We start from the raw sequence: 23,943 nt of genomic DNA, 5'->3' as shown, positions 1-23,943 counted from the left end.
AAATATTTCAAGCAAAAACTGATACAACTGAAAGTAAAATTATACTCAATGAAACTATAATTGAGGATTTAATCACCTTTCTCTCAGAAATTGGTTGAATAACTAGATAGAAAATCAGCAAGATTATAGAAGAACTAAACAACGCCGTCAACCAACAAAATCTAATTGACATCTAAAGAACACTCCACCCAACAATAGCAGAATATACATTTTTTTCAAGAGTGCCCATGGGACGTTCACCAAAATAGACCATATTGGACACAAAACAAACTTCAATGAATTTAAAAGGATTAAAATCAGACAGAGTCTATTCTTTGACAACAATGGAATAAAACTAGAAATCAGTAACTGAAAGGTACAGGAAAATTTCCAAACACTGGGAAACTAAATAACATGTTTCTTAATAATCCATGAGTCAAAGAGAAATTCTCAAAATGTCTTAGTCCATTTGGGATGCTTCACCAAAATATCACAAACTGGGTAGCTTATAAAAAACAGAAATGTATTTCTCACAGTTCTGGAGAGTGGGAGGTCCAAGATCAAGGTGCCAGCAAGTCCAGTATCTGCTGAGGGCCTACTCTCTGGTTCATAGATGGTGTCTTTGCATTGTGTTTTCACGTGGAATAAGGGACAAGCAAGCTCCCTTTGGCCTATTTTTTAAGGGGCATTGATCTCATTCAGAAGGGCTTGCCCTCATGAGTTGATCACCTCCCAAAGGCCCCACTTCCTAATACCATAACCTTGGAGGGTAGGATGTTGTTGTTGTTGAAACAGAGTCTTGCTGTGTCGCCCAGGCTAGAGTGCAGCGGCGCAATCTCAGCGCACTGCAAGCTCCGCCTCCCGGGTTCACGCCATTCTCCTGCCTCAGCCTCCCAAGTAGCTGGGACTACAGGCGCCCGCCACCACGCCCGGTTAATTTTTTGTATTTTTAGTAGAGACGGGGTTTCACCGTGTTAGCCAGGATGGTCTCGATCTCCTGACCTCGTGATCCACCTGCCTCCACCTCCCAAAGTGCTAAGATTACAGGTGTGAGCCACCGTGCCCGGCCAGAGGGTAGGATTTTAACATATGAATTTGGAGGTGGATGGACACAAACATTGAGCACATAGCACAAACGAAAGCTTAAAAATATTGTTTAATAAGAATGAAAATGAAAGTAAAACATATCAAATTTTGTGTTATGGCAAAATCAGTTAGAGAGAACGTTATAGCACTAAATGCTTGCATTAGAAAAAAAAGAAAAGATCTCAAATCAATAATCTAATCCCATCCCCAATAAAATGGAAAACAGAAGGAAAAAAAGGGACCAGAAGGAAGAAAATAATAAAGAGCAAAAATCACTGAAATAGAAAATAGAAAAACACTAGAATAAATATATAAAACAAAAACCTAATTCTTTTTAAAGATGAACAAAACAAGAAGCTGACAAAGAAAAAAGTAAGCAATACTACAAAGAATAAAAGAGAGAAAATGCAAACTTCAAGTATCAGGAATGAAATAGATATCACTACAGATCCTGCAACCATTAAAAGGATAACAAGGAAATGCAAGAAACAATTCTACATAGAAAAATTCAACGATTTGAAATAGACACATTCCTTGAAAAACAAAAGATACCAAAATTCACTCAATATAAAATAGATAACCTGAATAATACTATAACTATTAAGAAACTTGAGTTCACAGTTTAAAATCTGTCAAAAATGAAATATCCAAATTTCACTGGAGAATTATACCAAATATGTAAAGAACACCAACCTCTTCAGAAAACAGAAGAGAAAACACTCTCCAACTCATTTTGTGAAGATAGTACTAAAACCAGACAATGACAGGACAAAAAAAAAAAGAAAACAGCAGGTGAATATCTCTCATGAATTTAGATGCAAAAATTCTCAACAAAATATTAGTAAATAGAATTCAGCAACATATATAAAAAGAATGATATGCCATGACCAAGTGGAGTTTATTTCAGGGATGCAAGGCTGGTTCAATACCTGAAAATCAATGTAATACATCAAATCAACAGTGTTTAAAAAAAAAAGATAAATCACGTGATCATACAAACTGATGCAGAAAAGAGCATTTCACATAATTATAACACCTATTCATGATTTAAAAATTCTTCCATGGACCTTATCCATGGGAATGGATTAGGGAGAGAAACTTAACATTAAGCCATTCAAGGACTTCCTAGTTTCACCAGATATCAAGGCAGCACATAGTACTGGTTGTTAATTTTAGGTCTTATATCCCTTTGTCTATGTGGAGAATCCCAGAAATCTGAAAAAGAACCCTTCCTACAACTAGTATATGATTTCAGAAAGGTTGCAAGATACAAGATCAATACACAAAAATCAATTGTATTTCTGTGTATTAGCAACCAATGGATGGGTAATGAAATGAAAAACCCAACACCATTTACCATCACTCCAAAAAATATATAGAATATGTAATTATAGAACCAACAAGGATTGTTCAGAATTTTACAAAACACTTATGATAGAAGTCAAAAAACAGCTACATAATGAAGAGATAGACGATATTCATGGATTGGGAAGACTCAACACAGTAAAAATGTTTATCCTTCCCCCAAAACTGACTTATAGGTTTAACACAATTCCTATCAAAATTCCAGCAAAATTTTTCTGTGTGTGTGTGTGTGTGTGTGTGTGTGTGTATGTATGTATAGACAAGCAAAACTGATATGGAAATGCAAAGAAACTAGAATAGTTAAAATAATTTTGATAAAGAATAATAAAGTAAGAGGAATCACTCTACTTTAAGACTTACTATAAAGCTACAGTAATCAAGATAGTGTGACACTGTAGGACAAATAGGAACAATAGATCAATGGAACAAAATGAAGAATCTGAAAACAGACCCACACAAATACCCTCAACTAATTTTTGACAAAGGAGCAAAAGTAATGTAATGGAGGATGAATGTCTTGTCAAGAAATGGCGATGGTGCAACTGGACATCATAGGCAAAAGTGAGTCTTGACCTTAACCTCACACCATATAATGTAAGTTGTGACCTTAACCTCACACTGTATGAACAAAGTAATTCAAAATGGATCATTAACTTAAATATAAAATGTCAAACTATAAAATATTTAGAAGAAAACATAGAAGAAAATCTTCAGGACTTAAGGGAGGCAAAGCATTCTTAGCCATGACACCAAAAACCATGATCTATAAGTGAAAATTTTTGATAAATAGAACTTCACCAAAATCTATAACTTTTCCTCTGCAAAAAAATAATAAAAATAAAAATGAAAACCTGTAAGAGGATAAAAGAATCAAGCTACATACTGGGAGAAAATATTTACAAACCACACATTCCATATTAAAGAAGCTAAAAGGGCCGGGCGCGGTGGCTCAAGCCTGTAATCCCAGCACTTTGGGAGGCCGAGACGGGCGGATCACAAGGTCAGGAGATCGAGACCATCCTGGCTAACACAGTGAAAGCCCGTCTCTACTAAAAAATACAAAAAAATAGCCGGGCGAGGTGGCGGGCGCCTGTAGTCCCAGCTACTCGGGAGGCTGAGGCAGGAGAATGGCGCAAACCCGGGAGGTGGAGCTTGCAGTGAGCTGAGATCTGGCCACTGCACTCCAGCCTGGGCGACAGCGCGAGACTCCGTCTCAAAAAAAAAAGAAGCTAAAAGTCCTCGGTATACAACAACCTTACAAACAGAAAGCAGGGAAGAAGCCATGAATTCTAAATGCTGAATACAGATGAGGACTCCACTTGCACTTCTACTGCCTGCCAACCCTAGTCTCATATTAGTTTCCCTTAAGATAGCTTTCTTTCTTGACCTTATCAGGGATTGTTAGTCAATGGATTCATTAATTGCATCTCAGAATTACGTGCTAATCCTATGTTACAAAACAGAGCTCTGAGGTCAGTGAGTACTTCCACATGACAGCTTAAAAAAGATGCCTATGTCCTGCGTGCCATGTGTCTTTTGAAGGACAAGCTTCCCTTGGTTATTCCTAGAGTGGAAAAAAACTGTTAACATCTAGGACACTACCCCAGGGCTGGCGAATGAAGCATGTTGGGAGCCAAGGCTTACTCAATGCACTCTGTGTCCTGGGAAGGGCATCAGCACCAGAGAGGGTCAGCAGACAACATAGAAAAAAAACCAGCAATGATGCCAACAAAGACTGAGACATTACCTTGGCCTGTCACACTCTAGGGACTCACCAATGCTCCACTGGGAAAAACTGAGGATAGCAATCAGTACATTATCTGTGTTGCTCTGTGTCGTACAAATACGTATGTGTGCCTGTCTATTCGTTTTATCAATTAACACCATAATAAACAGTGGCCAGTTTATTCCATGGTGTAGGTGGGTTTTCTCTCCCTCTCCCCAAAAGCTTTGTTATCTTTTAAAGTGTCTGGTTGCTAAGTGCACTGCTAAGGACTCACCAGACATCAGCAATCATCAGCCAGGTGCATAGAAGGCACCACCTAGGTAAACAGCCCTCTCACAAACAGGGCCTGAACAGAGCCCGCCACAGCATGGCTGCCTGCCACTCCACGCATTCCTTCTCTGCTCCATGCACCAAAATGCTTTCCTGGCTCTGACAATGGAAGCTGCTAATGCATCCCAGAAAGTGTTTACAGAGCGTGCAGCATAAGTGCTCCGCCTCTGGAGCTGTGAACAATGATGCTTGCCACATGCTGGACCTCCCAGGGACGGGAAGGAGAGTTCCAAGGTCAGTTCAAAGTAACCGGTCTACCTCCAAGATGCAAGCCCACAAAGCCTGTCCTGAGAAGTATGGCCGCTGCTCAGGCCCTCAGCAAAGGCCTGACTGGGCTCTGGGAAGGTCTGTTTCCCTTGGAGAGTCATGGCAGAAGACAGCATTCATTGCAAATGTCCCACTTATCCCTGTTCCATGGAAAGGAAGCTCTGCATTCTACATGTGAAGTGTTTGCTCTGAAAGGAATTTGGGTTGAACAGTAAAGGGCGTTGGACTTGTTTCATCTGCCCATCCCACACCTCTTTTCTCTTCTCTTTCAACTGGAAGGAATAATGACTACAAATGACTGCCAACAAATGGGCAACTTTCCTCCAGAAGGGCAGGCATGTCCCTCACATTCAGGCTGGCTTCTTTCCACTATGATCTACAATCTGCACACCCAGCAAATGGGCAGTTATCCCTCAGCTTCACAGAGAATACCCAAACCAGGCAGGAAGAGCCTCTTCACAGGCCCTGCCTTCACCTTAGCAAAAGATGCCAATAGTGCTTTCTCCCTTCCAAACACACTTTGAGTTCTATCTTCCAGACCCCCTGGAGTACCAGCAAGCTTTGCTTATGATTTACACCCCTGCATCATTGACACCTTATTTTTGCATTCTAACATATATCGGTCACTCTTTTCACAAACTATAGACTCACAGAGTATCCATTTTATAATATATCTTAAAATGTACTCCTAAATGAGCCATACCAACCCTCAGAATTCTCCACTCTGATTCCCAGGGTGGCCACTTCTATTTGGATTTAAGGGTGACAGGGTTTAAAATGCCCAGGCTTCTATGCAGTTAACATTTTATTAGTGATCTCAAATGCGAGTGAGCATAGGTCGGCAAGACACTCTCCCAGGCTACTAATGGTACAACTTAGTAATAAAGAGAAATGCTTGTTGCACAAAGGTGTTAAATATCCCTTTATTGATAATATTGTAAAAACTAAAAAGCCACCCAGAGGCAAAATCAGCAAATGGGAAAGCAGAATTTAATCTTACCCAACAGCTAGGCCCATTATTCCTCCTAAGGAGAGAAGTATCTTTGCATACGAAAACAGCTAGGCAAGCATTTGTTGACAGAGCTCCTGAGGACACAGATCAATAGGAGACAAGAAAACAAAAGAATTAGATTGCTCCCCACTAGAACTAAATGGGAATTAGTGTGGGAGTGGAAAAGCGGAGGGAGATAACTAGTAAAGAAGAGTCGGGGACATCAGAACAATATTCTTCAATGCAGAGAATATAATTTATTGTCAAATAGCTGTGAAAATTCACAAAATGTCCAACTATCAAATATCTTTGGGACACACATAAAATTGAGCACCTTACTACATTTCAAAAAATGAAACGAAATAAAACCCACATTCTCTGAAGAGAGAATAAATCAGAATGTCATTGCAAAATAACTTGAAAATTTTTTGAAAAAGTATAAAATATTTGCCTTTGCTGTCCAGAAGGTTTCCAGGAAAATACAAATTATCTTTTTGTATTTTATATTGATTAAAACGGATTAAAGAATCTGGAGAAATCCCAAACACTCCAACAATTGTATAAAAAGTAAAGAGGATGTCAAAGTAGTACTGCCCCCAAAAACTTCTGTGTCCTCTTTATTTTATTGGCAAGTTCTTTCCAACCTTCAAGGAACAGGTTATTTCTGTGCAATTTAAACAGACCCAGAAAAGGAAAAATTATGAAAAGTACCCAATGCATTTTATGAGGTTAGTAAAAATCTTGATATAAAAACCTGAAAAATATAGTACAAACCAACATCTCTTATGAATACAGATGTAGTAATTTTCAATAAAATATTTGCAAACCAAATCCAGCTGAATATTAAAAAAACAATATACCATGGCCAAGTACAGTTAATGCCAGGAACACAAGGATGATTCAATATTCAGAAACCTATTAATATAATTCCTCATGTTACTAGGTCAAAGGAGTGAAAGAATATGAACATCTAGATAGCTCTGAAGAACGCTGATAACTAAGCATGCTGTAAATTACAGTTTTATCTGCACACCATTGGCAATAGTTGGTTTAGCCCAGGAGACACCATCCCAGGGGAGCAAAGTTAATATAGACATCAGTTGACCAGAATCAGGCAGTTATGCTGAGTGTCTCAGTTACCAGACACCAACCTCAATACACACACAGGTAGACAGAGAATGGGGTCTATTAACCAGAGCAGTATTTCTTCACACTGTGAATACATTCCATTAGTGGGTTATAAAATGAATTGATTAGGTCTTAGCCATTTTTTCACAGAATCAACTGGAATAGAATGAAATGAAATAGAATGGAAAAGAAAAACAAATAGGATAAGTATTGTTTCCTGAAACTTTTGTTTCAGTAATATGAAAAACATACGTGTGTGCGTGTGTGTGTGTGTGTGTGTGTGTGTGTGTGGTCATAATATAAAATGCATTTCTTCCCGTGAGTCACAGTCAAAAAATTTAAATAATACCACTGACCTAGGGGATTAAGAGGAATTATTTTCTGGACTTCTACTGCTATAGACTTCAGTCTAGAGTTAGAGTTAGGATTATGAGTGAGATAGTAAATAAAGAATCAAAGCCTCTTCCTATAAATTATGAACATCTTTCTTTTTCTTTTTTTTTTTCTTTTTTTTTTTTTTTGGAGACAGAATATCGCACTGTCACCCAGGCTGGAGTGCAGTGGTGTGATCTCAGCTCTCTGCAACCTCCACCTCCCAGGTTCAAATAATTCTCCTGCCTCAGCCTCCCGAGTAACTGGGACTACAGGCCTGCACCACCAAGCTTGGCTAATTTTTGTATTTTTAGTAGAGACGGGATTTCACCATGTTGGCCAGGCTGGTCTCAAACTCCTAACCTCAGGTGATCTGCCTGCCTTGGCCTCCCAAAGTGCTGGGATTACAAGCGTGAGCCACCATGCTCAGCCCCTATGTTATATAAACATCTATTTCATGAAGTAAGGCTGTGGCAGATCATGGAGACCTGATTTGTGTCAACTCCTCCCAAAGTCATAATTTCATTTATGAGGGTTGTGAGAGTGTAGTGATTAAAGCATGCTCCCTGGAACTAGGCTGCCTTAAAGAAAAGCCTGCCACAACAGTAGATTAGATTATTTTTCAAAAATACTCACTCCTGGCCAGGTGCAGTGGCTCACACCTGTAGTATCAGCACTTTGGGAGGCCAAGGCGGGCGGATCACAAGGCGAGGAGTTCAAGACCAGCCTGGCCAATATGGTGAAACCCTGTCTCTACTAAAAATACAAAAATTAGCTGTGCGTGGTAGTGCACACCTGTAATCCCAGCTACTGGCGTGGCTAAAGCAGGAGAATCGTTTGAACCCAGGAGGCGGAGGTGCAGTGAGCCAAGATCGTGCCACTGCACTCCAGCCTGGGCCACAGAGTGCTATTCCATCAAAAAAAAAAAAAAAAAACAACTCATTCCTCCAACACACACAGATATAGAAAATCTCCATGGGAGGAGCACACTCCCCTGCCCTAATAACTTCAGACAAGGCTGTATAATTTGCTCTGCCCTCTGGCCTCGTAGTAGGTAAGAATGCTTCCCTGTTCCCTGACTATGGCTTCAGCTGTGTGAGTTGCTTTGGTCAGTGGGATGTTAGCAGAAATAACATAAGCAGAAGCTTAAAAGACTCATGTGCATTTGGGTTTTCTGTATCTCTATCATTACCAAGAAAGAAAATATGCTCTGGTTAGTCTCTTGGTCCAAGGAGGATGGGAAACACATAGAGCAGAGCCCCATTAAGAAGAGAACACCCATCAGAACAGAATGTTCACAGGATCGATGCACACAAATTTTTAAAAATAGCAAGAAACAGAACGAAAATGTAGTCAAAGAACATGTATTACTAAATAAATTACTCAAAAAAAGTCAAAAACACATTATGAACAACTCGGTCTCCCTTCTTAAAAGCTCAGGTAGAAATATGAGTTTAAAGGAAACATTTCAAGACAACAGAAAAAGTGAGCTTAGGAAAAGAATAGCAAAAATAAAAATGAAAACATTACATATTTGATGACCCCATCTTTAAAGTTCCTGAAACACAAACATACGCACACACAGATAAAAAAAAATTGTATAAAAATTGTTTATATCATGTCCTGATATGACACTTCAGAATAAGGAAGAAATCATGTAGGTATAGTGTCAGACAAAGTGAGAAAAAAACAGAGAAAATATCAAATTGACCACGGACTTTTCTTCAGTAATACTCAATGCCAAAAAAACAGAATCAATATTTACAAAGACCTGAAGAAAAAGAGTGAGAAAAGTTTTCCTTGGATTGTTGAATATTTTCTGTTCTCTTTTTCAAAAATATTAACTATGCATATGTTGGGTCTCCTTTGTCATCATTTTTCTATCATCATTTGTATATTTTTGTTTTTTATATTTCATCTTGTTGGGTGCATGTTTTGTCTAGCATGTTCCCAATTGCTTATTCCATGGCACTTATTTTTGTTGTTTCTAGTGGTGTCAGCTGTTTGCTGAAGAACAGCATAAAGAGGACATGGTGTATGAGACAGAGAATGAATAGAGTAGTCCCTAACTTCCATTATGCGTTGGTGTTTGGTTAATCCTATCACTAAATATGTTATTTTCTTTTCTTTGGAGTCCCATCGTCTCTTCATTTTCAGCATTCAAGTCATCAGGGATCTCAAGAGAGACCCTAACCTATAGGCTCTTTGTTATGGAAAGGGTTGCTCTTCCACCCCACTGACCTCTTCATCCCATTTCACCTCCACCAATCTCCCTCTGTAGGAGGCTGTGTTGTACACATGGACAATAAAATTTTTGGTCAATAAGGGTTCCCTGTCAATTCTATGTACCTTGTCATTTTTGGTGTCAAACTGGGCCTTTTTGGGGACAATACCTGCTTCTTTCAAGTCCCACTCAGGGCCACCAATTTCACTGTTCTTACAAAAGTTTATTACATAGGACATCCTTACAGAAATCTCTGTCCTGCTCAGAATCCAAGGAAACACATGCCAATCTTCAGGATCTTCTTTCCCCCACATCCAGACCACAGTACTCAAAAAAAAAAAAAAAAAAAAAAAAACCTTCATAATTTGTGTTTGGAAGCTGGCACCATTTCCTTGCTTCATTAGAGATAAACTGTTCTTTTTGTTGCTGTTCGTTTTTCAAAGTTTTGAGAGAAGGAACTTTTGTTACTCCTCCATTATGCCATATGCCATTTAAAACAACAGAACTTTTTGTTCTTGGAATGTGACCAAAAATTTAAAGACCTGGACTAGTCAAAACTATAATAATGAAGGGAGGTCTTGCCTTAGTGGATACCAACACATTACAAAGGTACAATAACTTTAAAAGTATGAATCAGCACAGGAAAAGACTGAAAGATTAACTGACTAATATATTCTAAAATAAATATTTAAATATTTAAAATGAAATATAAGACTAGGTGATAATATAGATATCCATATATTTTCTCCCAACATGAAGTTACTTCTAAGCATGACAAAAGTAGAGAGTTAAAAAATTAAGAGACTCCTAGAGTAGACTACTTAAAAATTTTTAATGGCAGTATATCCAAAACATAAACAAAAATAAAATGTTAATGACAAAATGGGAAAATTATTTGCAACATAAGATAAAAAATTAATACTCTTTGTATATAAGGAGTACTTACAAATTAATAAGATTCTCATGGAGAAATGGGCATACATATGAAGACGAAAATTTATTTTTCTATTTCTTTTTTTTTTTTTTTGAGACAGAGTCTTGCTCTGTCACCCAGGCTGGAGTGCAATAGCACAATCAGAGCTCACTGCAGCCTCAACCTCCCAAATTCAAGTGATCCTCTTGCTTCAGCCTTTCAAGTAGCTGGTACCACAGGCACACACACCACCACGCCCAGATAATTTATCTTTATCTGTGGTAGGGATGGGGGTCTCCCTATACTGTGCAGACTGGCCTTGAACTCCTGGGGTCAAGCAATCCTTCCACCTCAGCCTCCTAAAGTGCTGGGACTACAGGTGTGGCCATTGTGCCCAGTCCTGCTATTCCATTTCTAATGCCTTAAGGAGACAATATACAAAAAAGCAGTAATACAAATGGCCCCAAGTATTTTTAATAACCTCTAACTAATGAAATTTCCTTAATCTTATAGTGCCAACTATTGCAAGGTAAGCATAGACATTAATGGAATTTTCTAAAAGACAATTTGTAGTATATATTAAAGGTCTTAAAATTTCACAAACTTCTTGACCCAAAAATTATGTCTTAACAAATACTTATTTGAATACATTTTGACGCTCAGTGTGAAGAACTAGTTAATAAAGCATGACACATCCAAATGATGTAACAGCAGGAATACATTTAATATTACTATGGGAAAATATTTAATGATATGTAAAAAATATTCCTTATAATGTTAAATTTTTTAAATAGTTATCAAAATAGAGTATAGCCACTGTTTAAAATATACATATTTGTTAATATTCTAAGAAGAATATCGGAAATCTATACAACAAAATCCTAACAATTCGTAGAATTAAAGGTGATGCTTATTTTCATCATTGTCCCTTCCTGTGTTTTCTATATTTTTATAATGAATATGTGCTGTTTTTAAATTAAAAAATCACAAAGGTAATTTCAAAAGAGTAAAGAGAATTTAAAGCCCCTTAAAACTGTAAATATTATTTTATTAGTAAAATAGTTACCCTTTGTTTTTAAATTATTTTCAAAATAAAATGTCGTTTTATTTGTAAATGAAGGCTTGGAGAATAAAAGCATTTCTGAGTATTTGACCACAATAATTTATAGCATACGTTGGCCGGAGCTGTTCAGTGCTGACAAATTCCAGAAAGTAATTGCATGAAATACTTGGAGAGGAAACTGCTTTATGCTTCCATGCTATTTATGGAAATTAGCATCTTTGTAAAAATAAACTGAAAGCAATCACAATCATAAACCCTGAAATGTGGTTTCCATAAGATGTTAGTTTTGGTGCTTTAAGATCCATTAGTAATGCAATGGAGGAACACTGCCTACATTTTTTCTGTTATGAAACAATTACATGTAATTGGTTTTTTCCTCTTCTATCTTCAATCTCTCCCTTTCTCCTGGCTGCTTTCTTTTTACGGTATGAATATACTGAATACACTCTGCTAAGGAAGACCTCTCTAATGACCCTGTTTCTCTCTCAAAGAGTAGTATATACTTCGTTTATTCAGTGCCTCACCTTCCCCCAAAGGTGAGACTCCATGTAGTCCCCCAAACTACTCCTTCAAATGTAACCAATTATTTCCCAAGATCAGGGTGAATTTCCACCTTCATCTGTCCCTAACATTTGCTTGGAACCTGAAAGAATTTTGATTCCTCCCTCTCTCTCTCAATCCCACTTACCAAGGTATATATAACGCTATTTGAAGAAAACCTCAAAAATTTACATTTGAGAGACTGCATCGTCATGAGACCTGGGTCTCCACGTGATAACCCCCAGGCAGGAGCCCCTGGAGAGATGGAGGCTGCCTGGGAGAGCATGTGGAGGGAGAGAGGGGAGGGCAAAGGCAGAGCTCTGGAATTGAAAAGCATTTTTTAAAAGCTAGAGAGGAGCCAAAGAAAGAGAGTAAGATGGAAAGGTCAGAGGTAGAAGGTGAAAAAGGAGTGCAGGGATCGCAGGCAACACACAAGGAGAGAGCTCCCATTCATTCTCCCACAGGATTCTCACTGGATCTAGCCAATGACTCTGTCTTGCAGATTTTCAGGCTTTGGGGCAACGTTGTAATGAAATTCAGTCTGCATCCAGGATGACCCAATATCTTCCTGCTCAGACTCCATCACCAGTGTCAACACAGACTGGAGCACTGATCCAAAATTACTCGGGGGACAAGGTCATGGGAAGTACATTTATGACATTAAACCTGGAGTGCTGGAAAAGCTCTATGCAGAACTGAAACAGGGAGAAAGGAGGAAGGCCACAATGTGTATCAAGTGTGTAGCAAAGCACAATGCAATAAGAAAGGATTATTCTAAAGAAATACTCAAACAAGTGAGCAAAGATGTGAGCATAAGACGTTCATTTCAGGTGTCTGATGGTAAACACGAGTGAACAAACCATCCAGGAAGCAACCCAAATGTTCAATAAAGAAATAATGGGTTTAAATAACACATAATGCCACTTATGCCATTATGGCATATCCATAAGTACAGTGGAACACAGCCATTGGAAATGAAAATGAAGAAAACGAGAAACACTCATAGACACTGGGGGCGGCTGCAAGAAGAGAATGTCCATCCACTCCGCAGATGGACATCTGCTTAGACCGTGGGCCTGCTGATCTCTCCCTAGGTCTATCAGAGCAAGGAAAGGAGAACTGAAGGGAGTTGGCAGGACAGAGAGAGGCGGCAGCATTGAAGCATTCCATCTTCCCACTGTCTGGCACAGTAAGATGCAGTATTTCCTATGGGTCAGCTAGACTACACCAAAGGGAGCTAGGTTTGAGCTCTCCAGCCAACACTTCATCCAATAAGGCTGCCTGCTAGGTGAGAAGACCCCGGTAGCAATTGGCAAGCTGAAGATGGACTGCCTGCTGCAGGAAGTGTCCTGTGGAGGCCTCCAAAGAACTCACATCTGCTACCCAGAGGGCAGAGGGTTGAGAGAGAGCTGGAGTGGCAGTGACAACTACCAGAGAGAGGCATTCAGTTAAGTAAAGAGCTGATTGCCCTTGTTCTCTTCCCCTCTCCTTGTTTCCTACCCTTGGAAAGCTGGATCCAGAAGAAATAAAAGGAAGAAGCATCTCAGAACCAGTCCCCACCACCCCCTTACCATTCCATGGTAGGGGGAAAAGAGCCCTGTGCAACTTTGGGTACCTGAAGCCATGTGTCAAGCCCAGACTACAGGAAAGGGAGACGAGATTTAAATCAAGTTGAGAATCAAAACTTTAAATGAACTGAACTTTTAATAATCAAAATTGAATCTTCCTAAGATTCCATTAAGGGATGGGAAAAGGCGATTTCACAAGGCATGACTGGACCAGTGATTGGCTCCATATTTATACCTTACTGAAATGAGACTTCTCAATAAATCTGTGTCTGTCAGAGGCCCCAACTCTCCCAGATCACCCAACATGGAGCAACACTCAGACACAAGGTTATGACTTCTCGAGGGGCCAAACCCAGCCAAATCTAAGCTGATCTAAAAGGAATTATGTGCCATGTCAGAGTCAGGGCTACCCTGAGTTGATTTACCCACAGAGGAAGTTCCCTGAACCCTGACCCAGGACTGTCTTCCTTAGGATTCCATCCTCACTGCCCGTGATTGACATGATCAAGGGTGATAGCAATAGCAGGGTCAATTGGGGGAATTGGGATGGTGAAATTGCTATGGAGTGTGAGATTGTTGTAGAAGGTGAATAAGAGGCCTGGGCTAAGCCACCAACACTCAAATGGCACTTTTTTTGTCCTCATGTCAATTCTGTGACTTTGTCAGCCTCTCTCAGCACCTATGATTGCACCTGGGTTACTGGAGGTGGAGAAGGGATGCCTGTGTTGGCAGCAGCAAGCAGGGCAAGATTCAAAGGCCACCCTTGACATCCTGTATTAGTTTCCTCTTGATGCTGTAACAAATTACCACAATTTTAGGTCTTAAAACAACATAAGTTTATTCTTTTACAGTTCTAAAGGTCAGAAATCTGAAATGCGTTTTTACAAGACTAAAATCAAGGTGTCACTATAGCCAGCTACATCTGAAGACTTGAGCAGAAAATCCATTCCTTATCTCTTCCAACTTCTAGAGGTTGCTGGCATGCATTAGCTCCTGGCAACATTCTCCCAGCCTCTGGCTTCCATGGTAGTATCTTCTACTTCCTCTGCCTCTTACCCTCCTGTGGCTCTCTTATAAGGACTGTTGTGATTGCGTAATACAGGATAGTCTCCCCAATTCAATATTCTTAATCACATCTGCCAAGTCCTTTTTGCCATATAAGGGAACATTTATGAGTTCTAGGGATTAGGACATGGACATGTCTGGGGGGCATTAGGCAACCTGCCACACATCCCAAGGACATCCACACTCTCAGCCTGGCAGCTCCACCAAACATTATGATGAAGGCAACAGGAGTTCAAAGGACATCTACCCGAGGCCACCTGGCCTTCCATTCCCACCCTACCTCAAAGCCCTCTGCAAGATCCGCCTTCTACACTAGCCTCCAGCCTCAGGATCAGAAAAAAAAAAAAAACCAGTTAAATAATTCTGTCTTATACTTATGCACCAACAAGACCCAGGGGACAGGATCAGAGCCAACTCAGATATTGCTTATTTTACAAGTTGTGTTTTGAAATTTTCAAAATCCTCCCTCCAGAGGAGGTCACCACAGACTTGTAAGACCTTCCAGGACTTTATCCAAATGTCTCCTGTCTTTCAAAACTGCGACCTCGAGGGATCTGTTCCAGTAGATATCTATGAACTTGGCAGTGCAGACGGTCAAAGATCGAGTCATTCTTCTGAAAAGGCTATTCCATCCAGAGTCACAGGAAATGGGAGAGGACAGAATTTGCCAGAGAATCTAAACAGTACAGCACCTCCCCAGGGGAAAACATGGTGGAAGGCCATTCAGATATACATGAAGCCATCTTGACATGGTTGTTTAAAGAGATAATCGCAAGCCACATGACCAATGTTAAAACAGTTTCTAAAGGCACTTGGCCAGAGAGCTAGGAAGCCGTCCTATGACAATTAAATTAGTGAACAGATAAGGTTGTTTATTCTTCTCCTGGGCAAGAGAAAAAAAAAGGGAGGGGGCAAGTTGTAATTCAGGGCACAGTCAACACAGGACTCATCTTCAAGGTGTTCAGGATAAGGTTTGGAAAGCTCTCAAATACTCCAGGCTGGATAAAGTTTGAAAAGCTTTCAAATACTCCAGGCTGGAAGAGAGAGTAGGAACAGCAGCTGCTGTCTTCTCTGGGAAAATCAGGTCCGTAAGGAGAAGCCTGGAGCAACAGGAAGCTTCCAGGGCCTGTGAGACAGGAAGAAGGGAGGCCGCTCCAGCTGCCTGGATGAGGGGAACAGTGATCTCCTCCAGGAATGGTCAAGAACGAGTTACAAAAACAAGGAACTGCCAGCCTCATACCTTGCTCTACAATCTATCACACTTATTTGTGGGCAGTGAATATAAGAGTTTACATTTTTGCTGATTCAATAAAGAAAATATATTTGTGGCCGGGCGCAGTGGCTCACATCTGTAATCCCAGCACTTTGGGAGGCTGAGGTGGGCGGATCACTTGAGGTCAGGAGTTTGAGACCAGCCTGACCAACATGGCAAAACCTCATCTCTACTAATAATACAAAAATTAGCTGGATATGGTAGTGGGCGCCTGTAGTCCCAGCTACTCAGAGGCTGAGGCATGAGAATTGCTTGAACCCAGGAGGCAGAGGTTGCAGTGAGCCGAGATCATGCTACTGCATTCTAGCCTGATCAACAGCGTGAAACCATGTCTCAAAAAAATAAAACAAAAAAAAAGAAAAGAAACTCTATTTGTCATTAATTAGTTGGCGCATCCTTTGCTCCTCACAGCTCAGCCTCATGCATCTAGTAGTTTTCTAACAACCACCTGGTGGCAGCACATGCTAAGCAAGCGTAGATGCTAGGGACCACCTTAAGCCCCACCTAAACACCAAAATCACAAGATACTTCAGAGGGGCGGCTTTAAGTCAAACTCAGGCTGACTCTACGAAAAAAACAGAGCGTCCAACCCATGGACAGGGACCCAGGGCTGACCAATCACCCTTCATTAGAACCTTCTCTCAGGGTCTGTGGTGAGGCAGACCTGGCCACGCCCACCCGCACTCCCGGAAGATCAGGCCCTCCACAGCTGATACCTCTTGAGTGCCCCCTACAGGCTCTACACCAGAAAATACAGGCACTGCGCTTGCTTCAAGCTTCTAATGCTGACAAGCAGCAGCAACAGTAGAATGCTGACATTTATTGTACACTTACTACGTGCCAGACACTGTTTGGTTTGATTTTCCAGTTTTTTCCACTTCACAATGGATTAACTCTTCCAAATAATTCTGAGGTCTATACTAATATTACACTAGTTCATTATACCGCTTCACTACTGTTGCGTGACAACAGCAATGAAGCGGTAGAGCTGGGATCCGAACAGTGGGTGGCGTGAATGATGAAGATCGCTGGTCTGAAATCTCCTTTTATGACCTTCTATGCACACTGTCTTGATACATGGAAACAGCACTGCCACAGGCACAAAGATATGGAAAAATCCAAAAGAGGTCAGTGAGTGATTCAAGCTGGGCAAACACTGCCCTTGGCCAAAGGTCAACAGACTGCCTCAAAGCATATTTAAATTTTATAAGGTGAAAGAAGGCAAAATGAAACACTGTGCCTTGAAGCCTCAGCCCCATTTGACCAGGAACAAATCTCTGAAGCTCTCAAAGCCTGTTTCAGATCTGCTGATGAGACAGAAACGTAAGTCTCCACCTTTTTACCTCAACAGTCATCTCGCTGGCCAGGGAACCCTAACATCATCCTGAAAAGACTTAATTTTTGTTCTAACAAAAGATCTCTATTAATATGATTATAGGATAGCATTAATAAAATGGGATAATGGGGAGAAGATGTACCTTGCTGACCAGTTCTTTGTGCATCACAGAATTCACAGGGCATTGGAGTCGAAAGAGACCTTAGAGGCACTAAGTCCAAGAAAGTGAAACAAGAGGCAGAGAAGTCTGATTAATTTATCCCAGGGTATGTATCTTCATTCATGGATGCATGTTTATTTAACAGACATTTAAACCCTTAATGACAAGTCCCTTCCTAGACCCTGAGGATACACAGGCCACCAAGCCATGTATTTGAGAAGTTATGTCTGCAGGGAGGGATTGCCTTGTTCTAATTCATAAGACACTGTATGGAGCTAGCAGCAGCCCTTGGGACACAATACTAAGATGTGCCCTACCTTTAGATCTGGGGCTGCAAACTGCTTGGCTGAATCCAGGGTGCAAACACATTTATGTGCCTTTCAATGCTTTAAAAACTGGGAAATTTTGTGAGAAATCTAGGTGATCCAGCTGGCTTGAAAAATAAGATCTGGCAATCCTGGGCTTGTGTCTCCACTTAGCAATGATCAGATGGAATTGAGTAGAGGCTGCTCTTAATAGATGGAGCATGTGTTCTGCACTTTGCCACTGTCCCCATTACTCCCTATGTCTCTTAGGCAATGCTAGCCTCGCTCCTTTGTTTGAGAGTGTCCTATAGGCAAATAAGGATGCAATTCATGAGCCGGGTCCTCTCAAGTTGGTTGGAAAAGACAGCAGAAGTCTAAAGAGAGGACTGTGGGATAAAACAGTGGGATATGTGATGATAGATTTAAACTCAGAATATTTATTTAGCAGCTTAGCTAGGGCCAGAACCTGGCTCTGCCCATTAATTGTTTCCTGGTCTCCAGCAATCCAGCCTCTACTGGGCACATGCAGACAGCCATTCTAGTCTGAAATGACAGGGTCCATCACAGCCCCAGGTCATCACTGGTGTACGGTATCCACAGTGCTATTAAGGCCCTACTCAGGATTCAGAGAGGACCCAAGGGATCTAGATAATCCTTACAGCTAAGCCAACCAGAAATACCATTGGTTGGAGACAGGAAAGAAAGTTTAGTTCTCTGGTGTAGGATTAACACTAATCATGCCACATCTCAGGTGGTCTACAATAATCCTTCTGAGTAAACAGAGGGATGTCCACCATTTCCCTTCCCCTCTCTATGACCTTACCTCCTGCAGGGTAGAGTTCATGAAGACCATCCCTATCAGCAGCCACCAGGGGCTCGTCCAGGAAGCCATGGGGTCTGGTCTCCTCTGGGTCTCAGTTGTAGCCTACAAAAGAGGAAAGAGTTCATTACCAACCAGCTCTGGCCCCCATGGCAGTAACCATGACTTAAGAGACCCATTAGACAGAAGGACCCTGAAGCCCAGATACTGTTTTGGAAAGGTTTGTGTTGGCCCAGGTTGGGGCTGCCTACTGCAGGGTGCAGGATTAACTGGGCTCCCTTTAGAAGGTCCACATCAAAGTCAGGCGAGGGCTGTACCTGTCTCCAGTGGGCAACTCATACCTCCAGCTCTTCAGAAGCTGAGATAATCCTGCCCCAACCACCTCCCAGCCCATCTGTCAGCAGCAGGGTGTGGCTATTGGCATTTGACTCAGGAAGCCAGCACAGAGCCAAGGTTTAGGCCAGCTTCTGCTGCTTGTGGCAAAAATGAGACTAAAACAACAAAGCCGCCCCGAGAGGGAAAGGACCTGCCTAAGGTCACACAGCAAGATAGTGACATTTTAGGAATGAAACGCAGACTCTGATAGTTCAAGGCTTTCCTCGCTAGATGACACGTGCGCCCTCAAGGTCCCGCACCCACAACCACAGAGACGCCTGACAGCTAAGTTCAGGGAGGTTTGGAGGACATAGCCCCCAAGCCAGCCTAACACAATCTCCTAAAAGTAGGTTAGGGCGAGCCAGCAGAGGTCAGCTGAAATCAGGAGGGAAGCAGGGACTCTTTCCCTTACTTTTCCTGTCAATTTACAGGGAAATCAGCATGAGTCGAGACTGGAAAAGCCGAGGTCACACTCCACTCGCTTCGCCTCGCGGGCGCCTTGGCGGAGCTGGTGTCCGGGGGCGGGTCGGTGGCTTCTCTCCATCTGGAGAAAGCATTAAGGGCCTGGCCTAATGCGATCCGCAAATGTGCTGCTGTTTCCGACCTGAGGCGGCGACTCCCGGCTGAAGGGAGGCGGCCAGCGCAAGGCCCTGGGACTTTGCGCCCCCCTCGCCCGCTCGCACCAGCCTTCCTAGCGCACACTCCTCCGACTACCCGCTGCCTCAAAGTCGCTCCTCCAGCGCCTCCGCCGCGTCCTGGTCACCCCCACGCCCACTTTCCACGATCGCGCATCGCCTCAACCCCCGGCGTTCTGGGCGCTCGCTCCCCAGTTGCCAGTCGGACGGACCTTCGGACGCGCGAGGTTTCTGCTTACTAACTCCCAATCCTGAAAAACTCCAACCCTGTGGAGCTCCCCCATAATCAAGAACGACCCTCAGCCCGCGAAGTGCCCCCGAAAGACTCTCCCTGAACCTTCCGGGACGCCATGGAGCCCGCCCGACCCGAGGTGCCCAGCCGTGAGGAGCATCCCGGTCCTGAGGCCCCCTGGGGCCCGCGTGGCACGCCCTGACTCTGCTTGGGGTCCCCCAACTTGCTTAGAGAGGCCACTGCTCCAAGTCTTACTCCCCCTAGGGAGTGCCTTCCCCCGACCGCTGCGGGGCCGCCCTGCGCGGAGCTCGGTACACCCACCTTGCGCCGCAGAAGTATCTGGAACGTGCAGCCCCGGGGCCGCTAGGGCTCGGCGCGCGCTGGGGAGAAGCTGGCAGATGCCGCCAGTCAACACCTCGTGCGGAATCCGGTACCAGGACCTTCCCCGACGCCGGCCTCCAGCCCGCGGCGCCGCAGTCGCCGCCGCCGCCGCGAAGTTAAATGGGGCTGGGACCGGGGCTGCCCCGCCTCTCCCGCCCCCTCCGGGCGCGCAGAGCGCGGCGCTGGACCCGGCCCAGAGGCGAAGGGCGCGCGCCACCACCTGCACCGCCCGGCAAGTGCACGGCGCGCCCAGGCGCCCGTCCGCCTGCGCGCCGGCACCGCGCCCTCGGCCTGAGCCGGAGGCGCCGGGGGCGCGAAGAGACCCAATGTGGGGCCGGGCCCGGGCCGCTCGGAGCGCGCGGGGCCGCGGCGACGGCGAGACTCGGCTGGAACGCTCCTCCGCCCGCTTCCTGGAAGCCACTCCTCGCCCTGGGCCGGCCGCCAGGCGTTGTGCCAAGAGCCGGGATTGCCGAGGCCGCCACCGCCGCCGCCGGCAGGCGCGCAGGGGAAAGGCGGCCGCTGCGCCGCGAGCCAGCCTGGCCGCCCCGCCTCAGCCGGAGCCGGGGTAGGGATGCAGTCGCTCCCCTCAAAGCCCACCCCCGGCCCCACCTCCCATAGCCTCCACCCACCCCGCCCAGACCCGGGCGCCAGCTCTGCAAAGTCAGGCCCAGCAGCCACACGGAGGTTTGCCCGGAACCGCTGGCTCGTGCCTAAGAGCCTTAGGCACTCCTGGCCAGGCAGGACCAAAGTCGGAGATCAGTGGCCCTCTCCTGGCCTGCGCCTCCTCCGCACAGCACAGACCCCACACAAGGGACCATGGACTGTGGAGCGCTCACCGCCCAGGAGCCTAGGACCTTTGGCAGTCAGGGACCACGAGGATCTTCAGGAGCAGCTCTTAACTGAGTACCTGGCGCCCCCTTGTCTGAGCCAGGCTTGGGGAACTGAGAGCTCCGCAGGTGCCAGGATCATGCAGTGTCCAGGCCTGGGATTTGGGGTTGGGAAGAGAGTGTCGCGGACCAGAGACTGGGGTGAGTTGCCTGTGTACTTCTGGAGGTGAAGAGAAGTAAGAGGAAATAGTTGTCCCTGTCCTTGTCCTAGTCTCAGCAGGATAAGCCAAGGGCCAGGAGATTCATCTTAAAGCCTGCATTATGCCCGCACCTAAGTCCTACCACAGTCATCATTTCCTTGGGTGTCTGTCGAGTACCAAGCTCTTTGTGTCTATCTGATCTTCACAGCGGCAGTAGTTCGAGCATTGTCGCATTTCACCTAGGATAAATCTGAGGCTGGGAGGATAACTTGCCCACCATGAGTGGAGAAGCCAGGACTGGAACCCCTATCCGCCTCTCTCTAGAGCCTGGACTGTTCACCCCTAAAGTTGCTCTCCTGCCTTCTCTGTGGTTGCTGCCTTCCAGTTACTGTTAGAGCTTTGCCAAGAGCAGTTGGCCTTGCCTGCTTTCTTCACCCATTCTTACCTTACTCACTCTGGTGACTTCCTCTGACCAAGAAGAGGATCTTCAAGGCTGTCTCTCCACTCTATGTAAAATGACTGAACTTGTGGCAAGTGAGCAGAGGACAGGTCAGTGTGGAGACAGGGGAGGGAAGAGTAGTCAGTGAAGGGTAGGGAGGGCTAGGCTAAACTAGAACTAACTCATCTATGGACAATCGATCCTCTTTATTCACTGTAGTTGTGGTCTATAAAGTCACAGAACAATGAATTTGTGAATATAGAGCCATTGTTCCTAGGGGAAATACAGAGTTGGGTTCCTACAAGCTCACAACATTTTTGTCAATCAATCAACACATTACCTTATTTTATGCATGTTTCTGTTTAAAGACGCCTTACTTAACATCTATTGTTGATTCCTGAGCACTGAGCTCACAGCCTACAGTGCTGTAACTCATGCCTGAATGAAGCTTATCTAACTTACATATTTTCTCTGCAACGCTCATCCCAGCCTTCTTCCACTTAGGAACGCTAGACTTCACCTCAGCACTGTGCCTGGGGGGTGCTTTAAGCAGCAAAATCCTCAACAAAAAAGACAAAAAATGTGAAAACATGGCAATGAAGAGAACTTCTGGCCACCCATTCACAGTATGAAAGCTGAAACAAGAAGACAGAGGGTTGATTAGTTGGACCTTAGCTTCCAACAGGTGCCTCAAGAGATTCAAAATGTTCAGCACTGGTTCAATGACTTTGAAAGTGCTTCAGCTATTGATTATGAGGTGTTAAAATAAAAACTTTAGACAAATTTCACAGAGGTTAATTGAGCAAAGAACAGTTTGAAAATTGGGCAGCCCCCCTCACATAGCCCCAAAAAAATAGGTTCAGAGCAACTCTGGGGCTTCCACATGATCAGATAATATTTATGGACAGAAAACAGAAGTGAGGTACAGAAACAGCTGGATTGATTATAGCTCAGCATTTGCCTTATTTAAACATGGTTTGAAGAGTTGACCTCCTGTGATTGGCCAAAACTCTGTGACTGCTTCAAGAGTAGGTTACAGTCTGTTTACACATCATTAGGTTACAGTTCACTATGTATAGAGAGACCTTTAGGCCGAACTTAAAATATGTAAGAAGGCAGCTTTAGGCTAAACTTAATATAACGGAGATGACAAATTTTAGCAAGTAACTGAATTCACAATAGGGAATCTGCAAATAATGAGAACTGATTTTTCGTGCTTCTCATATCAGAGTATCAGTAAAGGAATAGCCACATTAACATTTCAAAACACTTAGGATGCGGCAGGCACTGTTCCAGATACTTTGCTTGTACCGAGTCATCCCGTCATCTCAACAGCTTATGGGGTAGATATTATTTTTATTCCCTTTTTGCAAATGAGGAAACTGAAGTGGAAAGGTTTAAACACCACATGTTCTTAGCAACTAGACGATACCACTCTTTACATCCTTCATATTCTAAAACCAACCCTGCCATATGGAGTCAAATGCAAAAAAGTCATATGAATATGCAAGATGAAATGAAGAATTCAAAGAAATATTATGCTTGTGCAGTGGCAGCTGCATTAAGCAGAGCTCCCGGTGTCTGCAACTCAAGAAGGCACCGAGAATGCCTCTGGAGTTGGGGGACTTTGTTGGGAACATTTGAGATGCACTGCTCTGCTTTAAGGTATGAATGGCTCAGCAGGACTTCCTGTCTCATTTCCCTTGGGCAATCTGATTCCTGAGCCAGCCTCCAAGGAGTGCCCCACACCAAGTACTCAGACCAGGACTGAGCTTTTCTCTCCCACAGGTTCCATCTAGCAGGAGGCCAGCCCCCTCAAAGAGCAGGTGTTCCAGGAGTGAAAAGCAGTAGAGAAAACATCACCAATACCTTTATAGAACTTTTGCCTTCCAGGTAACCCTAGCAGGTCAAGCAATCCTATGTGAGTGGCCAAGGCACTGTTAGTTGGGACAACAAAGAGCTGCAGAGGAGAGCCTCCACTGGGGGTGCTGGCTGAACCTGACAGATGTTGTGCACAGAATCATGGCCTCACCACCCCTCAGTCACTCACCCACACTTCCCTTCCATCCTTACCCCCTCAGCTGAGGCTTGGCCCAAATGTTTAAATAAGACATTGCCAAAGGCATGGTGTGTTGAGAGATTGGGAAGTGGGAAAAACAGAAATGAATAAACCCCAAAGGAGCTAATCTGGCTGATTTGGCTGTTGAGTGTGGCCACCTACCCAATCACTATCTGGGGAGGTTCAGGCCCCTCCCTGACTACCTCCTGGGCTCCCTTCCTGTGAGAATACCCTCCACTTGGGGACAATGGCAATGCATTTAGACTCTGAAGGGTCAAGGAAAC

At 43.6% G+C, this 23,943-nt stretch overlaps 1 protein-coding gene across 1 annotated transcript in view; it reads right to left on the bottom strand.

Moving 5' to 3' along the window:
• LOC101025385 (ADAMTS-like protein 3) overlaps window positions 1–20,265 on the bottom strand; it is a 261,955-nt gene extending 241,690 nt beyond the window's left edge. Inside the window, exons 1-2 of the mRNA XM_031668415.1 lie at window positions 20,075–20,265; window positions 18,515–18,616 (exon numbers count right to left, since the gene is read on the bottom strand). Coding sequence (XP_031524275.1) covers window positions 18,515–18,583 — 69 coding nt within the window. The 5' untranslated portion in view covers window positions 18,584–18,616; window positions 20,075–20,265. The remainder of the gene's footprint in view (window positions 1–18,514; window positions 18,617–20,074) is intronic.
• Between the last annotated feature and the right edge of the window lie 3,678 nt (window positions 20,266–23,943).

Source organism: Papio anubis, chromosome 7, assembly GCF_008728515.1.
Source record: "Papio anubis isolate 15944 chromosome 7, Panubis1.0, whole genome shotgun sequence".
Classification (NCBI taxonomy): Eukaryota; Metazoa; Chordata; class Mammalia; order Primates; family Cercopithecidae; genus Papio; species Papio anubis.
Note: the sequence above shows the minus strand (reverse complement) of the source record. Positions and strands in the feature narration are given on the sequence as shown.